The following is a 20,872-nucleotide window of genomic DNA, read 5'->3' as shown; positions in this document are numbered from 1 at the left end:
AATTCATGATTAGAACATAGAACATAGAACAATACAGCGCAGTACAGGCCCTTCGGCCCACGATGTTGCACCGAAACAAAAGCCATCTAACCTACACTATACCATTATCATCCATATGTTTATCCAATAAACTTTTAAATGCCCTTAATGTTGGCGAGTTCACTACTGTAGCAGGTAGGGCATTCCACGGCCTCACTACTCTTTGCGTAAAGAACCTACCCCTGACCTCTGTCCTATATCTATTACCCCTCAGTTTAAGGCTATGTCCCCTCGTGCTAGCCATTTCCATCCGCGGGAGAAGGCTCTCACTGTCCACCCTATCTAACCCTCTGATCATTTTGTATGCCTCTATTAAGTCTCCTCTTAACCTTCTTCTCTCTAACGAAAACAACCATGATTGCAGTCAAGTAATTGGTCACTTCAACCCTTGTGTAGCCTCTTGCAATGGGAAAGACTGAGCAAAACTTTGCACTGCTACAAAAAACTTCAAAAGATACAACAGAATCCTACAGAGCAAAACAGAAACAAAAAATGCAGCAGTACAAAGGATAGAGTGCGGACAATGGTGGCAGAGAGAATGGTGACAAATTAACATGTTCTCACTATGCAGGCACAACACATTTCCATCTATTTAACACCCGGATTGAGAGGCGGTTGCAGTTGTTTTTGGAGCTGCTCCTTGTCGAACTGTACAGGAGTACACCTTCCCACTGCTCCAATCTCTGCCAGGGACTGCCAGGTAGCTGCTGAGACTGAAGCTGTTGTCCGGGTTCCGCGATGCCACGCTGGTTTGGACATCACTGCTCGTCGGGCTCCCATCGACTGTCCAGCTGACCGCAGCAAAGCCCATGGATAGTTTGCTGACCAGGCAAACTAACGTGCCGGCTCCTTTAGTGGATATCGCATCGGCTGAAGGTCCGAGCAGTTTTACTGAAGGGTCAGGGAGTTGCTGAGCTGCAATCAGAACCAGAGAAGAGATATTTGTATAAAACGTCAGAGAAACATTGGCATCATTTCCAAGTTTAAAAGAAACTGCAGTGAAAGGTTATAGCTTCCTGTAATGGGTCCTGAAATTCATCAAGTGAGAAGATTTTATTTCGATTGTCAAAGCTTTGAGAACAGGAAGTACTAAGTTTGATGTAAAATTTATTGTTTTGGGATCCTCCTGGTGACTCTGGATTGAAATGAAAATCGCCACAGCCCCTGAGGACCATAGTCTGCTTTCACCTGTTGAGAGCTGACTGGTGGTGATTTAACCTGTGGGTCACCACACCTCAGGCGAGGGGCAAGGTTGAGAAGGTGAGCCTTCACGAATAACCTCAGCCATTATGAGAATTGAACCCACTCTGCTGGCACCGCACAACATCATGAACCAGTCATACAACCAACTGCGTTAAACTACCCTATGGTTTAGAACATCGCTCACTATGGGTTTTTCTCCTCCAGCTCCCAGGTTCTATCCCCAGTCTGTGTTGAGTTGGATGATATCAGGTGAATCACCAGAAATGCTTCATTTGACCCCCGTGCCCCTGTTTGGGAAGAGAAGAGATTCCAGATTCCAGTGCTCACCAAAACCCAAGTGATCAATGCCTCTGAAAATCTACAGGGATTTATTCTGACACTGTGCCATTAATGGACGTGTGAGACACAAACTGTCAGTGTAGGGTGGCACCAGACCCAGGGAATAGACCCACACTCTCCTCCCAGCTGCACCTCTTTCATTTCCCCTTTACAAGCCAGCCATCATTAATACCCCTCCATTAATGGCCACCCACTGCCACAGGAAGGGTAGAAGAAGCATCTCAAACTCTTGACAACATATGAGGTCACCAGGTGTGTGGTCTAGAGGTCCATAGACAGTAAGTGTCAAGGCTCCAACTGAAACAAGCCTGAGGGAATGAGGGAGACAATATCCAAATATGTGACTGGAAATAGAAAGTTGTAAAGTGGTTAAAAATTCCACACGTGCTGATTGAACAATCAGAAAATGTTTACAGCAGAGGCGGAAGCTATTCGGTTTGCCGTGTCCATATAAGGACAATTCAGCTAGTCCCAGTGTCCCAGCTTCCACCCAACCCCCCATCACCCTGCAAGGGTTTTCCATTTGGATAATTATCCAATTCCATGTTAAAGCCACTATTCAATCTCAGACTGCATTCCAGATCATCAACACTTGCCGTCTGTAAAATAAAGATTTTCCTCATGTGGCCTTTGGTTCATTTGTAATTCAGTTTATATCAGTGTATTCTTATTCTGAACCCATCAGCCAATGGGAACACTTTTTACTCTATCCAGACCCCTCATGGATTTTAGCACCTCCATCAAATCTCCTCAAGGAGATCACCTCCACCTATCCATGAAACTGAAATCTCTCTTCCCTGGAACTGTTTTCATAAATGTTTTAAAAGCGGGTGGCTCTGTGGCACAGTGATTAGCACTGCTGTCTCACAGTGCCAGGGACCTGGGTTCTGCCTGTGTGGAGTTTGTTCATTCTCCCATGTCTGTGTGGGTTTCCTCCGGGTGCTCCGGTTTCCTCACACACTCCAAAGATGTGCAGGCTAGGTGGATTGGCCATGCTAAATTGCTGCTTAGCATCCAGAGATGTGCAGGTTAGGTTACAGGGATAGAATGGAGGAGTGGGCCTAGGTAGAGTGCTCTTTCAGAGGGTCAGTGCAGACTCGATGGGTTGAATGGCCTCCTCCTGCACTGTAGGAATTCTATGATTTCATAAACATTTCTAATGCCATCACATCCTTCCCAAAGAGTGTTACCCAGAATTGGACACAATGTTCAAGTTGTGGCCAAATCAGTGTTTTATAAAAGACCATCAGAATTTCCTTTCCTTTGTTCTCTATGCCAATATTTCTAAAGCCCAGGATCCCATGTACCTGTATAACCACTTCTTCAATCTGCCCTGACAACATCAATGACTTGTGTAAATATAAACCCATACAGGTGGATGCAATAGGTCCCATGACATTATTATCCCAGTGTCCTGGTCAATATTCCTTCAATTAATTCCATTAAAAATAATAATTGATGATTGGTCACATTGTGTGCAGCATCTTGCTCTGTGTTCATTGCCTGTTCTGTTTTGCTGCACAGCCAATAGTCACCCTTTCAAAGGGTAAGAGAAAGATAACTTTATTCAAGAGGGATAATCCAGCCACTTACCCGCAACAAAGAGTTTGGTCCCTTGGCCAAACACCCACACAGTGTGATGTTCTAGGGTTCAGTCCATACAGTTATCCCGGATCCTGGAATCAGACTGAAAACACGCTCAGATTCTCCAGTCCAGCATTATTCAGGCTTCCTGTATTCCCAGAGTTCCTGCTGGTGAGGAACAATAAGGAATAAACTCACAGTAACATCCACACACTGACAGTAAAATATCAACACTCAATACTGGGCAATGAGATTCAGAATTTTATCAAAAATTGAATGATAGTAATTATAAAATATTGTATTAAGGACAACATTCAAGTGATTTTATGTAATGTAAAATATTAGAATGTGTTACCAAACACAAAAGTTATTAATTTTATTATATTTGCTGATTTCAGTTATTGTTTTACCCTCTGTCACTGTGACACATAAGCACTGCTCGAGGAAACCCACTTTCCACAGTAATAGACGGCAGCATCATTCACCTCCACGTTCTTTATGATTAACTGGTAAATGTTGTGGCCGCTGTTGGCTTTCGATGTGAAACGGTCGCTACTAAACCCGGAACCATAGGTAGGGATACCGTGAGCGTGATAGTAATAGAGGATCCATTGAGGAGCTGCTCCTGGTGTCTGCTTGTACCAGCTCACAGCATAGCTATCACCCGTTCCAATGTTACATTCCAGTGTGGCCGTGTTTCCCGGTGTCACAGTCAGGACTGGAGGCTGAGTCAGAGTCTGAGGCTGTCCATCTGTAAAAGAGCAGAAATTAAACATTATAAATTGACTGTTTAAAAGTGATTCCAAGACCTCCACCTGCTGCTGCGGGAGGAGCAGAGTTCAGTGTTTGTACTTACAGCCCAGCCACAGCGCCAGAGAGCAGAAAAAACACAACATCCGCATCATTTCTGCCCGTGAGCTTGCTGTCTCCTTCAGCGAGTGTATCTGTGCCAGACTGTGGCAGCAGCTGCCCATTGAACCCAGTTATAGAGCCATTCAGACCAGGAAGGAACCCCATGCAAATTAGAGAATTCACACTCACCAATCAGAGCAAGGGTCTGAAACCCCTCCCAATCAGAGTCAGAGATTCAGATTGATGTTGTGACACCTCAGTCCAGTTAGAGACTGAATTACATTTTAAACAAAATACTTTCTTGTCTGATATTTCCCACTTCACTTTTATGTTTGCCTGCTTCTTCAGTTCAAATCTGGAGAATGAATTGCTGTCCACACCACCAGTAACAAAATATTCCCGCTATATTACAATCTGGTGCAAAATTCAATTTTAAATTCATTTACAGGATGTGGGCGTCGCTGGAGAGGCCAGTATTTATTGGCCATTCCCAGTTGTCCTTGAGCAGGCGGTGGTGAAATGCCTTCTAGAATGGCACAGAAAGAAGTCTTACAACACCATGTTAAAGTCAAACAGGTTTGTTTCGAATCACTAGCTTTCAGAGCGCAGTTCCTTCAGCAGGTGAATCACAAAAGCTAGTGATTTATAACAAACCTGTTGGACTTTAACCTGGTGTTGTAAGACAAACAAAGAACAAAGAAATGTACAGCACAGGAACAGGACCTTCGGCCCACCAAGCCCGTGCCGACCATGCTGCCCGACTAAACTACAATCTTCTACACTTCCTGGGTCCGTATCCCTCTATTCACATCCTATTCATGTATTTGTCAAGATGCCCCTTAAATGTCACTATCGTCCCTGCTTCCACCACCTCCTCCGGTAGCGAGTTCCAGGCACCGACTACCCTCTGTGTGAAAAACTTGCCTCGTACATCTACTCTAAACCTTGCCCCTCTCACCTTAAACCTATGCCCCCTAGTAATTGACCCCTCTACCCTGGGGAAAAACCTCTGACTATTCTCTGTCTATGCCCCTCATAATTTTGTAGACCTCTATCAGGGCGCCCCTCAACCTCCGTCGTTCCAGTGAGAACAAACCGAGAACAAGACTTCTTACTGTGCCACCCCAGTCCAGCACCGGCATCTCCACATCATTTCTAGAATGACAGCAGTCCTTGAAGTTAACTCTCCTCAAATGAAACGTTCTCAAACTGAGGATGATACTTTTCTCATACACTGATAGACCACGTATACTAATAGAAGAGAAACCATGTGAAACATGATACAGAAAGTTCTTCATAACAATAATCTTTATTCGTGTCACAAGTAGACTTACATTAACACTGCAATGAAGTTACTGTGAAAATACCCCAGTCGCCACACTATGGCGCCTGTTCAGGTAATTATAGGACAGTTACTGTTATTTAGTCTCTCCTGAAACCTCTCAAGCTGGAAGACTCCTCATTGGTCCTTTCGCGTCTCCTTCAACAGCCCACCCACTACCCATTATATCTGGAATCTGTCTCCATGCGGGAGAATCTAGGAAAATCCTGATGTGTGATTGTGCCCACCATTCCTCAGGGACAGCGGGATTGGGACTTGTTAATGGTCCCAACTTCTGTTTCCCATCCCCACGCAACCCATAAACCCCCTCAGTTCACATTTCGACAATCGGACACTGCTTCCACAGAGAATGAATGTGCAAAAAAGGAACTCCTTGCTGTTACCTATCTGGATGGAGTTTTATTTCAGAATTGAAATTCAACCATTTATGTGGTGAGATTTGAATCAGCATTGCTTTAGGTTTGTATTTTAGCAGTTCAGTGAATTATACCCCTGGGCCACAGGAGGAACCCAAGCATAACATGGGGACATTTAGTCTAACTGACACTCTCCCAACTGAACTAATTCAGCTACTAAATGGATCAATGTTCAGGAATTAGTGGGACTTGAACCATGTCCCAGGAGCATTCGCCTGGGCTTTTGGACTGCTGGTATAGTGTGACTAACACTACACTACCCGTTCCCTCCCTCTGGGAGAGATGAATGTTTAACTAGTTCCTGATGCACTAACTAGCTCACCACCTGACTATCATATTCTAATCTGCCATCAACCAGCAACTGACTATGTAAATTATGAACTATATTGCACTAACTCCCATATAAGATCTAGTTATAAAATATGTTATTTTCATGGAATCAGAACATTGAGAGCTAATTGAACCTCATGTAAATGCTAAAGGAGATTGGTTAAAGCAAAACTGTATTAAGGATGGCAGCTTCCCCCAATCAGCTTTCAGTGTTTAATTGCAGTTAGATGGGTGAGACTAACAAACCGCTGGGGTCCCAGCAGGAAGTGTACAATGTTATTTTAATGAGAGGACTGTCCAGAACAGAGTCAAACACAATCTATTTTCATTTTACTGCATCATAAACAAATATCTCAGTTTCAGCTCCACCCTTTTGAGTAATGGTTAGACATATCCCTGTTTAAAGAGGCGACCTTCTGTAGCAGTGTGGCCTTGTCAGTTTTAGATCAACATACTTTATAAACACTGTGTAAAAAGAAGGAAAGAGTCAGAGAGATATTTATATCAATATGGTATAAGCATTATGGTTTGTTTTTAGTCAAAAAATGGGAAGTTTATTTTGAGAAGTTTAGAGAATGTTGAATCAGGTCTGACTCTAAAGCTGCTCTGGTGGCCCCATTGATGTTGACTGATCCAGAATTGTTCGAAAGGAAACACAGTTCCCAATGTCCATGGTGTTACTCCAGCGAGAACTGGCAGTCATCTGGTACCTCACCTGATGGTCTTTCAACTGATGGTATCAGTTTTCTTCTGGTTGGTTTAATGTCAGAAAATTCAGTAATTCAATCAACTCATTTTCCATTCCTTAAAGATTTTGAAATGTAATAATTGCCTGATTATGGGGTTCTCACATTCTCCCTGGAGGAATATCCCACTTCGCATATATCCACCCAGGTTTGGTGCAGATGTCAAGGGACAAACCTTCAGGATTGAAGATGTCCTTCTGGAGTTCAACCATCTAAATTCAGGCGGCTAAACAACAGAGATCAACCTCCAGTGCTTCTCTCATCTGAAACACCTTCTATTTCTACTGCATTCCTCATGTATATGGTTAACTTACAGCACATTAGCGCGTCAAGGAAGGAAATGCCATCTTCCTGTCATGGCTTTGGCCTGAAAAGTTATCTGGAGGAGTGGGAGAATTTGACTCTCTAATAACAGACCCATTCCTTTCGATGATCCAGAATTGTCCAAAGATTGGATTTCAAGATTAGTCAGAAAGGATTATTTAGTTTCCCAAATGACAGAAATACTATTCACAATGGATGCGGGAGGTTTGGAGACTGCCTTCACCGTCAGCGTAAGTGACAACGTGAGCCCAAAGTCTCAAGAGAGTCACGAAAAGAGATTCTCATCGGCGAGATCTTGTTTCCTGATTTTCCACTCCCCTCGCCTATGATGCAATGAGGATCCCACCGAGGAAGGACAGGTACCTCATTTTAATACATTATAATATAATTAGCGAGCTGTCCCACCATAAATTCTTTGAATATTCAATCCAGCATGGGTTACAACAGCTCAAAAAAATGGGAAACCTGGCAAACTCACCTTTGAAAGGGATATTGGAGATGTGCGTGCAGGTCACCATTACACAACAGGGAGTCCAATGTAGCGAGGGCACCGGAAAGGACGTCGGGGATCAAGCTAAGCCATTCTTGGGGCCAGTTTTGGAGGGGGGGGGTATTCAGTATAGGCAGTTGTGGGTGGGAGGATTTGCTGCTCGTAGGCCTTAGCAGGTCTTCATTACGTGGCGCTGTAGGTCCAAGGGGTCTGTCATTGGTGTGGACTTTGCGCATCTTGGGTCTCCTTTGCTGATGTCTAATCTGGTTTCTCGGAAGGTTAGACTTTCTGTATTGGCAGCTGGAAGTGGTGAGAGCAGGGAAACCCACAGGTTCAGCACAGGGGTCAGCCGTGGGGTCCCAAGGTGGGGTCCGTTGAAACGCCTGGTTGGATGAGCAATGTGAGGGACTCTGACATGGGGTGGTGATTTGCTCCATGAGGGCAATAGGAACCGAACACAGCACAGACAAAAAGGCCAGTCACATGTGTCATGTGAGAGTACCTTTAAGACATGGATGCTTAAGCAATGTACCTTTAAGAAAACAGTGATGTCAGAGAGTGGGTGGAGCTGAGGTCAGGTCAGCCATTTTGCAGTTTAGTTTTGCAGTTTGAAAAGAGCTTGGGAGTGTCTGTGTTTGCAGTGAGCTGGATCTCTGCCATGAAAGACTATCTCTGGATCATTTGGGTGATTTAAACTCATAATAGTAAGGCCTTTAACCTGATGTGATTCTGTTTAAAGGTGTTAAGTCTCTTGGAAGTTTGAAGGAACATTTTGAGGTATTATTTACTGTTGCAATATTTTCGGAGTTATCTTTGAAGTAAGGGGTGTTCAGAGATCCAATGTTTATTTAAGATGTTAAGTTGATGTCATGGAATAAACATTGTTTTGTGTTTAAAAACCCACATGTCCATAATTGTAATCCCACACCTAGGGAACAAGCCTTGTGCTAGGAAAAGCAACAATTACATTAAAGGGAGAGGTTGGTTGAACTCCATGATACATTTTGGGGTTCTGAACACCCCTTTTCCATAACAATTGGGGGCTCGAGGGGGATAAAAGTCTATCTATTGGATTGGCTTTTGTGAACTTAAAGACAGTGAAGGATTGTTGCTTTTCCGGTGTGGTATTTTAGTTTAAGTGGGGCGAGTGTTGTGAACAATGGCTCTTTCAGAGGCTCAGAAGTTTTTGGGGTTGGTCGTGGTGACATGTGATACCTTACGGACAGAGACTAAACGCAGACTTTTGGGTCTGGCAAAAACATTGCAGTTAACATTACCTGACAAAATGCGAAAAGGTGAGGTAATTATGGCGGTGGTTAAGCATTTAAAGTGGCCTGAGATAGAGTTTGACTCATTGGAAATGGCAAAAATTCAGTTGCAAATTAAACAAATGGAACATGAGAAAGAATTAAAGCGGCTTGAATACGAGAGTGAGAGAAAACGCCTAGCCCATAACACATGTATCTCCCCAACCCAGGCTGCAAGGTAATGAAGCATTGTAGATGGGAGCTGTGCCCTTGGAGTCCAGGCTAACAGGGATGTTATCATGGTAGGCTGGGTGTGCAAGATGGAAGGCTCATAAGATCTGCTACACATGTGGATATTTTGAGTTTATTAACAACTCCATAATACAAAAGAACACAGCCAAACTCAAAACAATCCACAATACGCTAAAAACATCCACAGTACACCAAAAACACAAACCAATGAATCAACAAGAAAACAAAACCCGACTTCCGGTGGCGGCTATGAAGGAGTAAGTCACACACTTGGTGGCTCCTGCTCTGGCCGGACATTTGGACCTTTTTCCCCGATTTTTTCGTGATTTTGAGTTTGGGCTTTGAAGGTGCAGACATTTAGGCACTGGACCCACACAGTGGTGCATGGAACGGAGAACCCCAAGGGACCGAAAAGGAAGAAATAAAAAGATAAGCAAGGGCTGGGTAGAGGTGGCCGCTGAAGACAACATGGCTGATGTTCGGATCCCTGCTGCGACGGCCCAGCCATCGACTGAGGAGGTGATACAGGTCATCCAGGAGGGCTTTGCCAGACAGAAACGGGACTGTCTTGACCCGATAAAGGAGTCGATCGATCGGCTGGAGCACAGGCTGGATGCCCAGGATCGGACGATTCAGAAGCTGGAGAAAGCGCTGGCGGACCAGGAGGAGCACCAAACGGTGGTCAAGCTAGAGGTGGGGTGCTGAAGGATCAGCAAAAGAGGCTGCTGGAGAAGGTGGAAGATCTGGAGAACCGAGCTCGCTGACAGAACTGAAGAATTGTCGGTCTCCCTGAAGGGGCTGAGGGGGCTGATGCTGGCGCGTTTGTGGTGAATATGTTCCAGAAGCCTCTGGGGGAGGGGGCCTTTCCCAGACCGTTGGAGGTGGACAGGGCGTACAGTGCGATGGCGAGGAAGCCACGGCCGGGGGACCCCCCCAAGGGCGATGGTGGGCCGGTTCCACAGATTTTTGGATAAAGAGTGTGTTCTCCAGTGGGCCAAGCGTACTAGGAGCTGCAAATGGGACAATAACATACTGAGGGTCTACCAGGACCTGAGTAAGGAGGTGGCCAGAAGGAGGGCAGTCTTCAGGCAAGTGAAGGAGATCCTGTTTAAGAGGAAGGTGAAATTTGGGCTTCTCTATCCAGCGCGTCTTTGGGTTACGCACGAGGACCAGCATCATTATTTCTAATCCCCCGAAGACGCGATGGACTTTGCCAAGAAAAAGGGACTGGCGCAGAACTGAGAACTTTTTGGACTTAAGTGGCAGCCTTTTTTGAGCAATGTATATATGTTTTGATTGTCGTTTTTCTTCTTTTTTTTACTTTGGGCAAAGATGGGTGAGTAAAAGTTATTCGGTTTCCATGGGTTTTCAGTGTTTTGATGGGGGTGGCTGGGTGGGGCTTTTTACTTTTTATCACTCTGATTTGCACTATTGTGGGGGTTCTTTGTGGGAGTTGTGTCTGTTTTGGGTTGTCTCCTATGGTAATTGGGAGATTGTTCGGTCTCTGTTCGATGAGGGAAGTGGTTTTGATGGGCGGGGGGAGGGGAGTAGGGAACAATAGGTGGGAGACTTTTTGGCGCCGGAGGCAAGGGTCACCAGGCTAGCTGGGTGAGCTAGTCTACGGAAGCACAGTGGTGGGGGGGGGGGGGGTATGTAGGTTCAATATAGGGCAGGGGTTAGGTTACAAGGTGGTGTTGCTAGGGGGGGAGGGGGGAGTTACTCTGCTGATGAGGGAGGGACTTAAGTTTTGGGACAGAGAGGAGGTCGGGGGTGGGGGCTGACAGGAGGCGGGCCGATGGAGGTGCGGCACATGGGCTGGGGGCGGGCCCAGGAAGGGGGATGGCTGATCGGCGGAGGGGGGGGGTGCAGTGCCCACCAACCATGCTGATCACCTGGTATGTTAGAGGGTTGAATGGGCTTGTCAAGAGAGATCGTGTGTTCGCACATCTGAGGTCCCTGAAGGCGGACGTGGTGATGTTGCAGGAGACACACCTGAAAGTAGCGGATCAAGTTAGGCTAAGGAAGGATTGGGTCAGTCAGGTCTTTCATTCGGGGCTGGACACCAAGACAAGAGGGGTGGCGATTTTAATCAATAAGCATGTGCAATTCCAGGCGGGCAGCATAGTTTCGGACCGGGGGGGGGGCCATTATGTCATGGTGAACGGTAAGCTGGAGGAGAGGAAGGTAGTCTTGGTCAACATGTACGCGCCGAACTGGGACGATGTTGAATTCATAAAGAGGGTACTGGGGAAGATACCGGATCTGGACTTGCACAAGTTGGTGATGGGAGGGGATTTTAATACAGTCATCGACCCCGGCCTGGACAGGTCGTGTTCGAAAACGGGGAGGGTGCCAGCAATGGCAAAGGAACTGATAGGGTTCATGGAGCAGATGGGTGGGGTCGACCCATGGAGGTTTAGGCAGCCGACTGGGAGGGAGTTTTATTTTTATTCGCATGTGCATAAAGTGTACTCCCGGATTGATTTTTTCATTTTGAGCAGGGATTTGCTGGCGGGGGTGATGGACATGGGGTATTTGGCCATCGCTATTTCGGATCATGCCCCATACTGGGTGGAACTGCAGGTTAGTGAGGAGAGCTTCCAGCGCCCGCAATGGCGATTAGACGTGGGCTTGTTGGCGGACGAGGCGGTGTGCGAGAGGCTGAGGAAGTGCATGCAGAACTACCTGCAGGTCAACGATACGGGGGAAGTCTCAGCAGAGGTGGTCTGGGAGGCACTGAAGGCAGTGGCGAGAGGGGAGCTGATTTCGAACCGAGCTCATAGGGACATAAGAACATAAGAACATAAGAACTAGGAGCAGGAGTAGGCCATCTGGCCCCTCGAGCCTGCTCCACCATTCAATGAGATCATGGCTGATCTTTTGTGGACTCAGCTCCACTTTCCGGCCCAAACACCATAACCCTTAATCCCTTTATTCTTCAAAAAACTATCTATCTTTATCTTAAAAACATTTAATGAAGGAGCCTCTACTGCTTCACTGGGCAAGGAATTCCATAGATTCACAACCCTTTGGGTGAAGAAGTTCCTCCTAAATTCAGTCCTAAATCTACTTCCCCTTATTTTGAGGCTATGCCCCCTAGTTCTGCTTTCACACGCCAGTGGAAACAACCTGCCCCCATCTATCCTATCTATTCCCTTCATAATCTTATATGTTTCTATAAGATCCCCCCCTCATCCTTCTAAATTCCAACGAGTACAGTCCCAGTCTACTCAACCTCTCCTCGTAATCCAACCCCTTCAGCTCTGGGATTAACCTAGTGAATCTCCTCTGCACACCCTCCAGTGCCAGTACGTCCTTTCTCAAGTAAGGAGACCAAAACTGAACACAATACTCCAGGTGTGGCCTCACTAACACCTTATACAATTGCAGCAGAACCTCCCTAATCTTAAACTCCATACCTCTAGCAATGAAGGACAAAATTCCATTTGTCTTCTCAATCACCTGTTGCACCTGTAAACCAACTTTTTGCACCTCGTGCACTAGCACACCCAGGTCTCTCTGCACAGCAGCATGTTTTAATATTTTATCATTTAAATAATAATCCCTTTTGCTGTTATTCCTACCAAAATGGATAACCTCACATTTGTCAACATTGTATTCCATCTGCCAGACCCTAGCCCATTCACTTAGCCTATTCAAATCCCTCTGCAGACTTCCAGTATCCTCTGCATTTTTTGCTTTACCACTTATCTTAGATTCGTCTGCAAACTTGGACACATTGCCCTTGGTCCCCATCTCCAAATCATCTATGTAAATTGTGAACAGTTGTGGGCCCAACACTGATCCCTGAGGGACACCACTAGCTACTGATTGCCAACCAGAGAAACACCCATTAATCCCCACTCTTTGCTTTCTATTAATTAACCAATCCTCTATCCATGCTACTACTTTCCCCTTAATGCCATGCATCTTTATCTTATGCAACAACCTTTTGTGTGGCACCTTGTCAAAGGCTTTCTGGAAATCCAGATATACCACATCCATTGGCTCCCCGTTATCTACCGCACTGTTAATGTCCTCAAAAAATTTCACTAAATTAGTTAGGCACGACCTGCCCTTTATGAACCCATGCTGCGTCTGCCCAATGGGACAATTTCCATCCAGATGCCTCGCTATTTCTTCCTTGATGATAGATTCCAGTATCTTCCCTACTACCGAAGTTAAGCTCACTGGCCTATAATTACCCGCTTTCTGCCTACCTCCTTTTTTAAACAGTGGTGTCACGTTTGCTAATTTCCAATCCGCCGGGACCACCCCAGAGTCTAGTGAATTTTGCTAAATTATCACTAGTGCATTTGCAATTTCCCTAGCCATCTCTTTAACACTCTGGGATGCATTCCATCAGGTCCAGGAGACTTGTCTACTTTTAGCCCCATTAGCTTGCCCATCACTACCTCCTTGGTGATAACAATCCTCTCAAAGTCCTCACCTGTCATAGCCTCATTTCCATCAGTCACTGGCATGTTATTTGTGTCTTCCACTGTGAAGACCGACCCAAAAAACCTGTTCAGTTCCTCAGCCATTTCCTCATCTCCCATTATTAAATCTCCCTTCTCATCCTCTAAAGGACCAATATTTACCTTAGCCACTCTTTTTTGTTTTATATATTTGTAGAAACCTTTACCATCTGTTTTTATATTCTGAGCAAGTTTACTCTCATAATCTATCTTACTCTTCTTTATAGCTTTTTTAGTAGCTTTCTGTTGCCCCCTAAAGATTTCCCAGTCCTCTAGTCTCCCACTGATCTTTGCTACTTTGTATGTTTTTTCCTTCAATTTGATACTCTCCCTTATTTCCTTAGATATCCACAGTCGATTTTCCCTCTTTTTACCATCCTTCCTTTTTGTTGGTATAAACCTTTGCTGAGCACTGTGAAAAATTACTTGGAAGGTTCTCCACTGTTCCTCAACTGTTTCGCGAGAAAAGCCTTTGCTCCAAGTCTACCTTAGCTAGTTCTTCTCTCATCCCATTGTAATCTCCTTTGTTTAAGCACAAAACACTAGTGCTTGATTTTACCTTCTCACCCTCCACCTGTATTTTAAATTCCACCATATTGTGATCGCTCCTTCCGAGAGGATCCCTAACTATGAGATCCTGAATTAATCCTGTCTCATTACACAGGACCAGATCTAGGACCGCTTGTTCCCTCGTAGGTTCCATTACATACTGTTCTAGGAAACTATCGAGAATACAGTCTATAAACTCCTCCTCAAGGCTGCCTTGACCAACCTGGTTAAACCAATCAACATGTAGATTAAAATCCCCCATGATAACTGCTGTACCATTTCTACATGCATCTGTTATTTCTTTGTTTATTGCCTGCCCCACCATAATGTTACTATTTGGTGGTCGATAGACTACTCCTATCAGTGACTTTTTCGCGTTACTATTCCTGATTTCCACCCGAATGGATTCAACCTTATCCTCCATAGCACCGATGTCATCCCTTACTGTTGCCCGGATGTCATCCTTAAATAACAGAGCTACACCACCTCCCTTACCATCCACTCTGTCCTTCCGAAAAGTTTGATACCCTCGGATATTTAACTCCCAGTCGTGACCATCCTTTAACCATGTTTCAGTAATGGCCACTAAATCATAGTCATTCACGATGATTTGCGCCATCAATTCATTTACCTTATTCCGAATACTACGAGCATTCAGGTAAAGTACACTTATGTTGGCTTTTTTACCTCTGTTCTGAATCTTAACACCTCGATCAGTAACCTCTCCTAAGTTATATTTCCTCTTAACCTTTCTCCTAATTTTCCTTGTCGTTGAACCCATATCTTCCTGTAACAACCTGCCGCGTCGCTTACCATTAATGTTTTCACTTCCCGTTTTATTTCTTTTAGTATTCCTGGTCCTATTCACTGAGCTCCCCTCAGTCACTGTACCTTATACTGTTGCCCTTTTTGATTTTTGACTATGGCTTCTCTGTCTTACACTTTCCCCCTTACTGCCTTTTATTTCTGTCCCTGTTTTAATACCTTCCAACTTCCTGCATCGGTTCCCATCCCCCTGCCACATTAGTTTAAACTCTCCCCAACAGCTCTAGCAAACACCCCCCCTAGGACATCGGTTCCAGTCCTGCCCAGGTGCAGACCGTCCGGTTTGTACTGGTCCCACCTCCCCTAGAACCAGTTCCAATGTCCCAGGAATTTGACTCCCTCCCTCTTGCACCACCTTTCGAGCCATGCATTCATCCTCTCTATCCTGACATTCCTACTCTGACTAGCTTGTGGCACTGGTAGCAATCCTGAGATTACTACCTTTGAGGTCCTACTTTTTAGTTTAACTCCTAGCTCCCTAAATTCAGCTTGTAGGATCTCGTCCCATTTTGTACCTATATCGTTGGTGCCTATGTGCACCACAACAGCTGACTGTTCACCCTTCCCCCCCCGAGAATGTCCTGCAGCCGCTCCGAGACATCCTTGACCCTTGCACCAGGGAGGCAACATACCATCCTGGAGTCTCGATAGCATCCGCAGAACCGCCTGTCTATTCCCCTTACAATTGAGTCCCCTATCACTATAGCCCTGCCATTCTTCTTCCTGCCCAGCTGCGCAGCAGAGCCAGCCATGGTGCCATGAACCTGGCTGCTGCTTTCCCCTGGTGAGCCATCTCCCTCAACAGTATCCAAAGCGGTATATCTGTTTTGCAGGGAGATGACCGCAGAGGACACCTGCACTGCCTTCCTACTCTTGCTCTGTCTTTTGGTCACCCATTTTCTATCTCCCTCAGTACGTTTCACCTGCGGTGTGACCAACTCGCTAAATGTGCTATCCATGACGTCCTCAGCATCGCGGATGCTCCAAAGTGAGTCCATCCACAGCTCCAGAGCCGTTAAGTGGTCTAACAGGAGCTGCAACTGGACACACTTCTTGCACGTGAAGGAGCCAGGAACAGTGGACGTGTCCCTGAGCTCCCACATCGTACACGAGGAGCATGACACGGGTCTGAGATCTCCTGCCACAGGACGGATAGGGCAGAGACGGACCCACTGGTTAAGGAGATTCTACAGATAGATAGGAGGTATGCAGCGACCCCGGGGGGTGGAACTGTTAAGGGAACGCCGGAGGCTGCAGACTGAGTTTGGGGTGTTGTCCACAGGCAAGGCAGTGGAGCAGCTTAGAAAGGTGAGGGGAACATTTTATGAACATGGGAGGAAGGCCAGCAGAATGCTGGCACAGCAGCTCAGGAAGAGGGAGGCGGCCAGGGGAATAGAAAAGGTGATTGATGGGGATGGGAACCTGGTAGTGGACTCAGCTGGGTTAAACAGGGCGTTCAGGGACTTTTACAGCGGGCTCTATCGCTTGGAACCCCCCACGGGGCCCAAGAGGATGAGACGCTTTTTGGACGGACTGACCTTTCCAAGGGTGGACAGGGAGCTGGTGGATGGGTTGAGGGCTCCGATCAGGGCCGAAGAAATAGCTGAGGGCTTGAAGGCAATGCAGTCAGGTAAAGCCCTGGGGCCGGACGGGTACGCGGTGGAATTCTACAAGAAATTCTCGGGGATATTCGGGCCGTTGCTGGTCAAGGTTTTTAATGAGGCGAGGGATAGAGGTGTGCTGCCCCCGACGATGTCACAGGCCACCATTTCGTCAATATTGAAGCGGGACAAGAACCCGGAGCTCTGTGGGTCTTATAGGCCGATCTCACTGCTTAATGTGGACGTTAAGCTGCTGGCCAAAGTTTTGGCCTCCAGGATTGAAGATTGTGTGCCGGATGTGATTATGGAGGATCAAACCGGATTTGTCAAGGGGAGGCAGCTGGTGGCCAACAGAAGAAGGCTGCTCAACGTGATTATGATGCCCCCCGGAGAGTAGGGAGGTTGAGGTGGTTGTGGCCATGGATGCGGAGAAGGCGTTCGTCCGGGTGGAGTGGGACTATCTATGGGAGGTGTTGGGGCGATTTGGGTTTGGCAGGGGCTTTATCGACTGGGTTAGGCTGCTGTACCAGGCCCCGAAGGCTAGTGTAAGGACGAAGAGGACGACCTCGGAGGACGAAGGACAAGACAGGGATGTCTCCTCTCCCCACTGCTGTTTACGTTAGCCATAGAGCCGCTGCTTTGAGAGCGTCAAGGGGTTGGAAGGGGCTGGTTGGGGGAGGGGGGGTGGGTGGAACATAGGGTCTCGCTGTATGCAGACGACCTGCTCTTATCTGTAGCAGATCCAGGGGCAGTGATGGGTGAAATCATGGCGACTTTGGGGGAATTTGGCCGGTTTTCGGGATACAAACTGAATATGGCAAAGAGCGAGATGTTTGTTTTCCAGGCAAGAGGTTTTAGGTACTTAGGGATACAAGTGGCGCGCAACTGGGGCCGGCTACACAAGTTGAACTTGTCCCGGTTGGTTGAGCAGATGAGGGGCGTGTTTCGGAGATGTGATGCGCTCCCGCTGTCGCTGGCTGGGAGGGTGCAGACGGTTAAGATAACGGTCCTACCGAGATTTTCATTTGTGTTCCAATGCCTCCCGATTTTCATCCCGCGGTCCTTTTTTAAGTGGATTAACAAAATCATTCTGGACTTTGTCTGGGCGGGTAAGTCCCCGCGAGTGAAGAAGGTGGTGCTTGAGAGGAATCGGGGGAGGGGGGGCTTGCCCTGCCAAACTTCAGTAATTACTACTGAGCGACCAACATTGCAATGAGAAGGAAGTGAGTGGAGGGGGCAGGGTCGGTTTGGGAGCAGATGGAGGCAGCTTCATGCAGGGGCACCAGCTTGGGGGCGTTGATAACGGCACCTCTGCCGTTCCCGCCGGCGAGATATTCCACCAGCCCCGTGGTGGTGGCGGCCCTGAGGATTTGGGGTCAGTGGAGGAGGTACGTGGGAACAGTGGGTGCATCGGTTTGGTCCCCAATATGTGACAACCACCGGTTTGCTCCGGGGAGCCTGGATGGGGGGTTTCGAGTATGGCAAAAGGTGGGAATTGAGAATATGGGGGACCTGTTGCTGGAAGGGAGCTTCCCTAGCTTGAGGGCGCTGGAGGAGAAGTTTGGGTTGGCAAGAGGGAACAACTTCAAATATTTACAGGTATCATCCTTCCCACTCCTGCCACTAAGGGGGATCCAGGACAGGGTAGTGTCTAGGGGATGGGTGGGAGAGGGGAGCGTCTCGGACATCTACAAAGAACTAATGGGAGCGGAGGAGACGCAGGTCGAGGAGCTGAATCGTAAGTGGGAGGAGGAACTGGGGGGAGAGATGGAGGATGGCCTATGGGCGGATGCGTTGAGCAGAGTCAACGCGACCACTACATGCTTTATCGAATTCAAGGTGGTACACCGGGCTCACATGACAGTGGCCCGGATGAGCAGATTCTTTAGGGTGAAAGACAGGTGTGTAAAATGTGCGGGTGGACCAGCGAATCATGTCCACATGTTCTGGGCGTGTCCAAAACTTGGGGGATACTGAGAGGGGTTTGCGGACATCATGTCCAGAGTATTGAAGACAAGGGTGGAAATGAGTCCAGGGGTGGCGATTTTTGGGGTGTCGGCAGGTCCGGGAGTCCAGGAGGAGAAAGAGGCAGATGTTCTGGCCTTTGCCTCCCTGGTAGCCCGGAGACGGATATTACTAGGTTGGAGGGACTCAAAGCCCCCGAAGTCGGAGGCCTGGTTAACCGACATGGCGAGCTTTCTCGGCCTGGAGAAGATTAAGTTCGCCTTGAGAGGGTTCGCCCGGAGGTGGCAACCATTCATCGACTTCTTTGTAGAGAATTAATCGTCAGCAGGGGGGGGTGACGGGAGGAGGGCTAGGGTAGCGTAGAGTAGGGGGTTAAATAGGCGGGCCTTGGAGGGACGGGTGTCGGTGTTTGCACTATGTTTATTGTACTTTGTACACTATTTTTATACTGCTGTTGCTTGTAATGCCAAAAATACCTCATTAAAATTGTTTGTTTAAAAAAAACCCACCAGCTTTCAAGCCAGCGCATGCCCCCCCCCCCCCCCCCCCCCCTCTCCCCCCCCACTCTAACCCCAATGGTAGCCTCACATTATGGAAAGGCGCCCAAACAAGCAGTGTTGACCACAGGAAAAGGACACACCAATGCGGGACACAGTAGCAGAGCGAGAGAGAGAACACCCCTCCCCTCCCAAGAGGGAGCACAGTTCAACCCAAAAAACAGCTTCACTACACAAAACGTCAAGACAAACTACAGAGTAACCACAAAAGAAAGCCAAAAAACAAAACGCAACAAACAATCAAAAGAAGACAAAGTCGGCAGCATTCAAGCCAGCACCCGCTCTGCCCGCCACCCCACGCCAGCTCCAGCAACAGTCCCATATTGGTGGAAAGATGCCCACAAGCAACTCATTCCACTGGAAAAGGACAGGCGGAACTCAGCCGAGGAGAGAAAGAGAGAACACCCCTTCCCCCCACCAGCTCCGGGAGGTCTCTGAACCACCAGTGCACAGAAGCATGAGGGGTCCTAACTGGCGAGCACCCAGCCGCTCGGCACAAAAACAATAAACAACAAGAGGCCTCAGGAGGAATTCACTTCCCTAATAACATCCCTCACCCTTCCTTGTTGAGTCAATTATGCCCATTAAGAGAGCATTGTATTGCATGATTCTGCCACAAATTTACACCCACTAGTAAACCCTTTGAGTTATCTCAGTTGTGCTTCACTTTTTGTTTAAGCCCTGTACCCAGAAAAACTATGGGTCACGTTCAAGAACAGAGAAGTTATTTTAAAACGCTGGAAGAGGCAAATGACTTTTTGAGAAAGAATGGTTTGGGAGAGAATTAATGGCGATGATGTACAGTTCTGGCGTTATTGTTATTTGAATGTTTGGAGGATTTGCATGTTCGTGTGTTGGTTCTTCACCATGGTTAATGTTGCGATTATTTTAAGTCGTGCGTTTTTGCTCTTCACGGGGGTTTGGGGTATTGGGCCCCATCACGGGGGGGCTATTGGTTCGTTCTTCCCGGTTTGCCCTAGTTCGGATGGGGAGTGGGGTTTGGGGTAATGTGGTCTGTTTGGGCTGGGTTATTTTTGGTTGTTTTCCAATTGGGGGTCGCCATTCTAGCAGAGATGCTAGTAAATGGGAGCAGTGTGAGGGAGAGGGCTGCAGCGGGCAGCCTGCAAGGGTGGGGTTGTCGGTTAGGTTGGTGGGGGGAGGTAGCATGCCTAGGTTGGTTGGGTTTTCATTGTTCGGAGGGGAGGGAGAAGGATGATTTTGGGAGTTGGTTGGTTGGGCTGACTGCTCAAATCGGAGAGGCGGGAGGGGGAGGGTTGGTGGCTATGAGGCCAAGGGGCGTGGATGGAGAGAGGAGGGTAGAGTTCCGCTGACTCAGGTTTCTTTGCGGTTAGGGTTAGGAGGGGCGTGTAATGGTGGCCATCTTGGGTGGGTCTGAAACTGAGGCAAACCTGGATTTGGCTGGATCGCCTCACAAAGCAGATACGATGGATCCTAATAAAGGGGAGGGTTCAGAAATCTGCTGCCAGGATGGAATGTGAGGGAGTTAAATGGTCCGGTCAAAAGATCCCTGGTGTTTGCACATTTGAAGAACTTGAAAGCCAATATTATCTTCTTGCAGGAGATGCATTTGAGGGTTTGGGATCAGCCGAGGCTAAGGAAGAGATGGGGGGGGGGGGCAGGCGTTCCATTCAATATAGGTCTTGTTCATAACTCCAAGAATTCTTGTCTAGTCTCTCGTGAATGTGAGGGTGAAGTACACTATAGGTGAAAAG

The 20,872-nt window shown here is 47.3% G+C and overlaps 1 protein-coding gene across 1 annotated transcript; it reads right to left on the bottom strand.

Annotated features, from left to right (window-relative positions):
• Window positions 1-398: 398 nt before the first annotated feature.
• Window positions 399-4,114, bottom strand: LOC140395224 (immunoglobulin lambda-1 light chain-like). Its single transcript, XM_072482769.1, has 4 exons — window positions 4,022-4,114; window positions 3,602-3,916; window positions 3,175-3,225; window positions 399-954 (listed from the first exon to the last, which is right to left on the bottom strand). The coding sequence occupies exons 1-4, from the start codon at window positions 4,068-4,070 to the stop codon at window positions 632-634; spliced, it is 738 nt and encodes a 245-aa protein (XP_072338870.1). The 5' UTR covers window positions 4,071-4,114; the 3' UTR covers window positions 399-631.
• Between the last annotated feature and the right edge of the window lie 16,758 nt (window positions 4,115-20,872).

Source organism: Scyliorhinus torazame, chromosome 18 (genome assembly GCF_047496885.1).
Source record: "Scyliorhinus torazame isolate Kashiwa2021f chromosome 18, sScyTor2.1, whole genome shotgun sequence".
NCBI classification, from domain to species: Eukaryota; Metazoa; Chordata; class Chondrichthyes; order Carcharhiniformes; family Scyliorhinidae; genus Scyliorhinus; species Scyliorhinus torazame.
The sequence above is the reverse complement of the archived record's forward strand: the minus strand, read 5'-3'. Positions and strand labels throughout refer to the sequence as shown.

What these genes read in the sequence shown, in the direction of transcription:
- LOC140395224 (XM_072482769.1), bottom strand. Translation starts at nt 4,070, where the DNA reads ATGATGCGGATGTTGTGTTTTTTCTGCTCTCTGGCGCTGTGGCTGGGC. An exon ending in AAAGTGGGTTTCCTCGAGCA is followed by an intron (nt 3,226 to 3,601) that starts GTGCTTATGTGT and finishes ACTGAACCCTAG; the next exon opens with AACATCACACTGTGTGGGTG. An exon ending in GACCAAACTCTTTGTTGCGG is followed by an intron (nt 955 to 3,174) that starts GTAAGTGGCTGG and finishes TTCTGATTGCAG; the next exon opens with CTCAGCAACTCCCTGACCCT.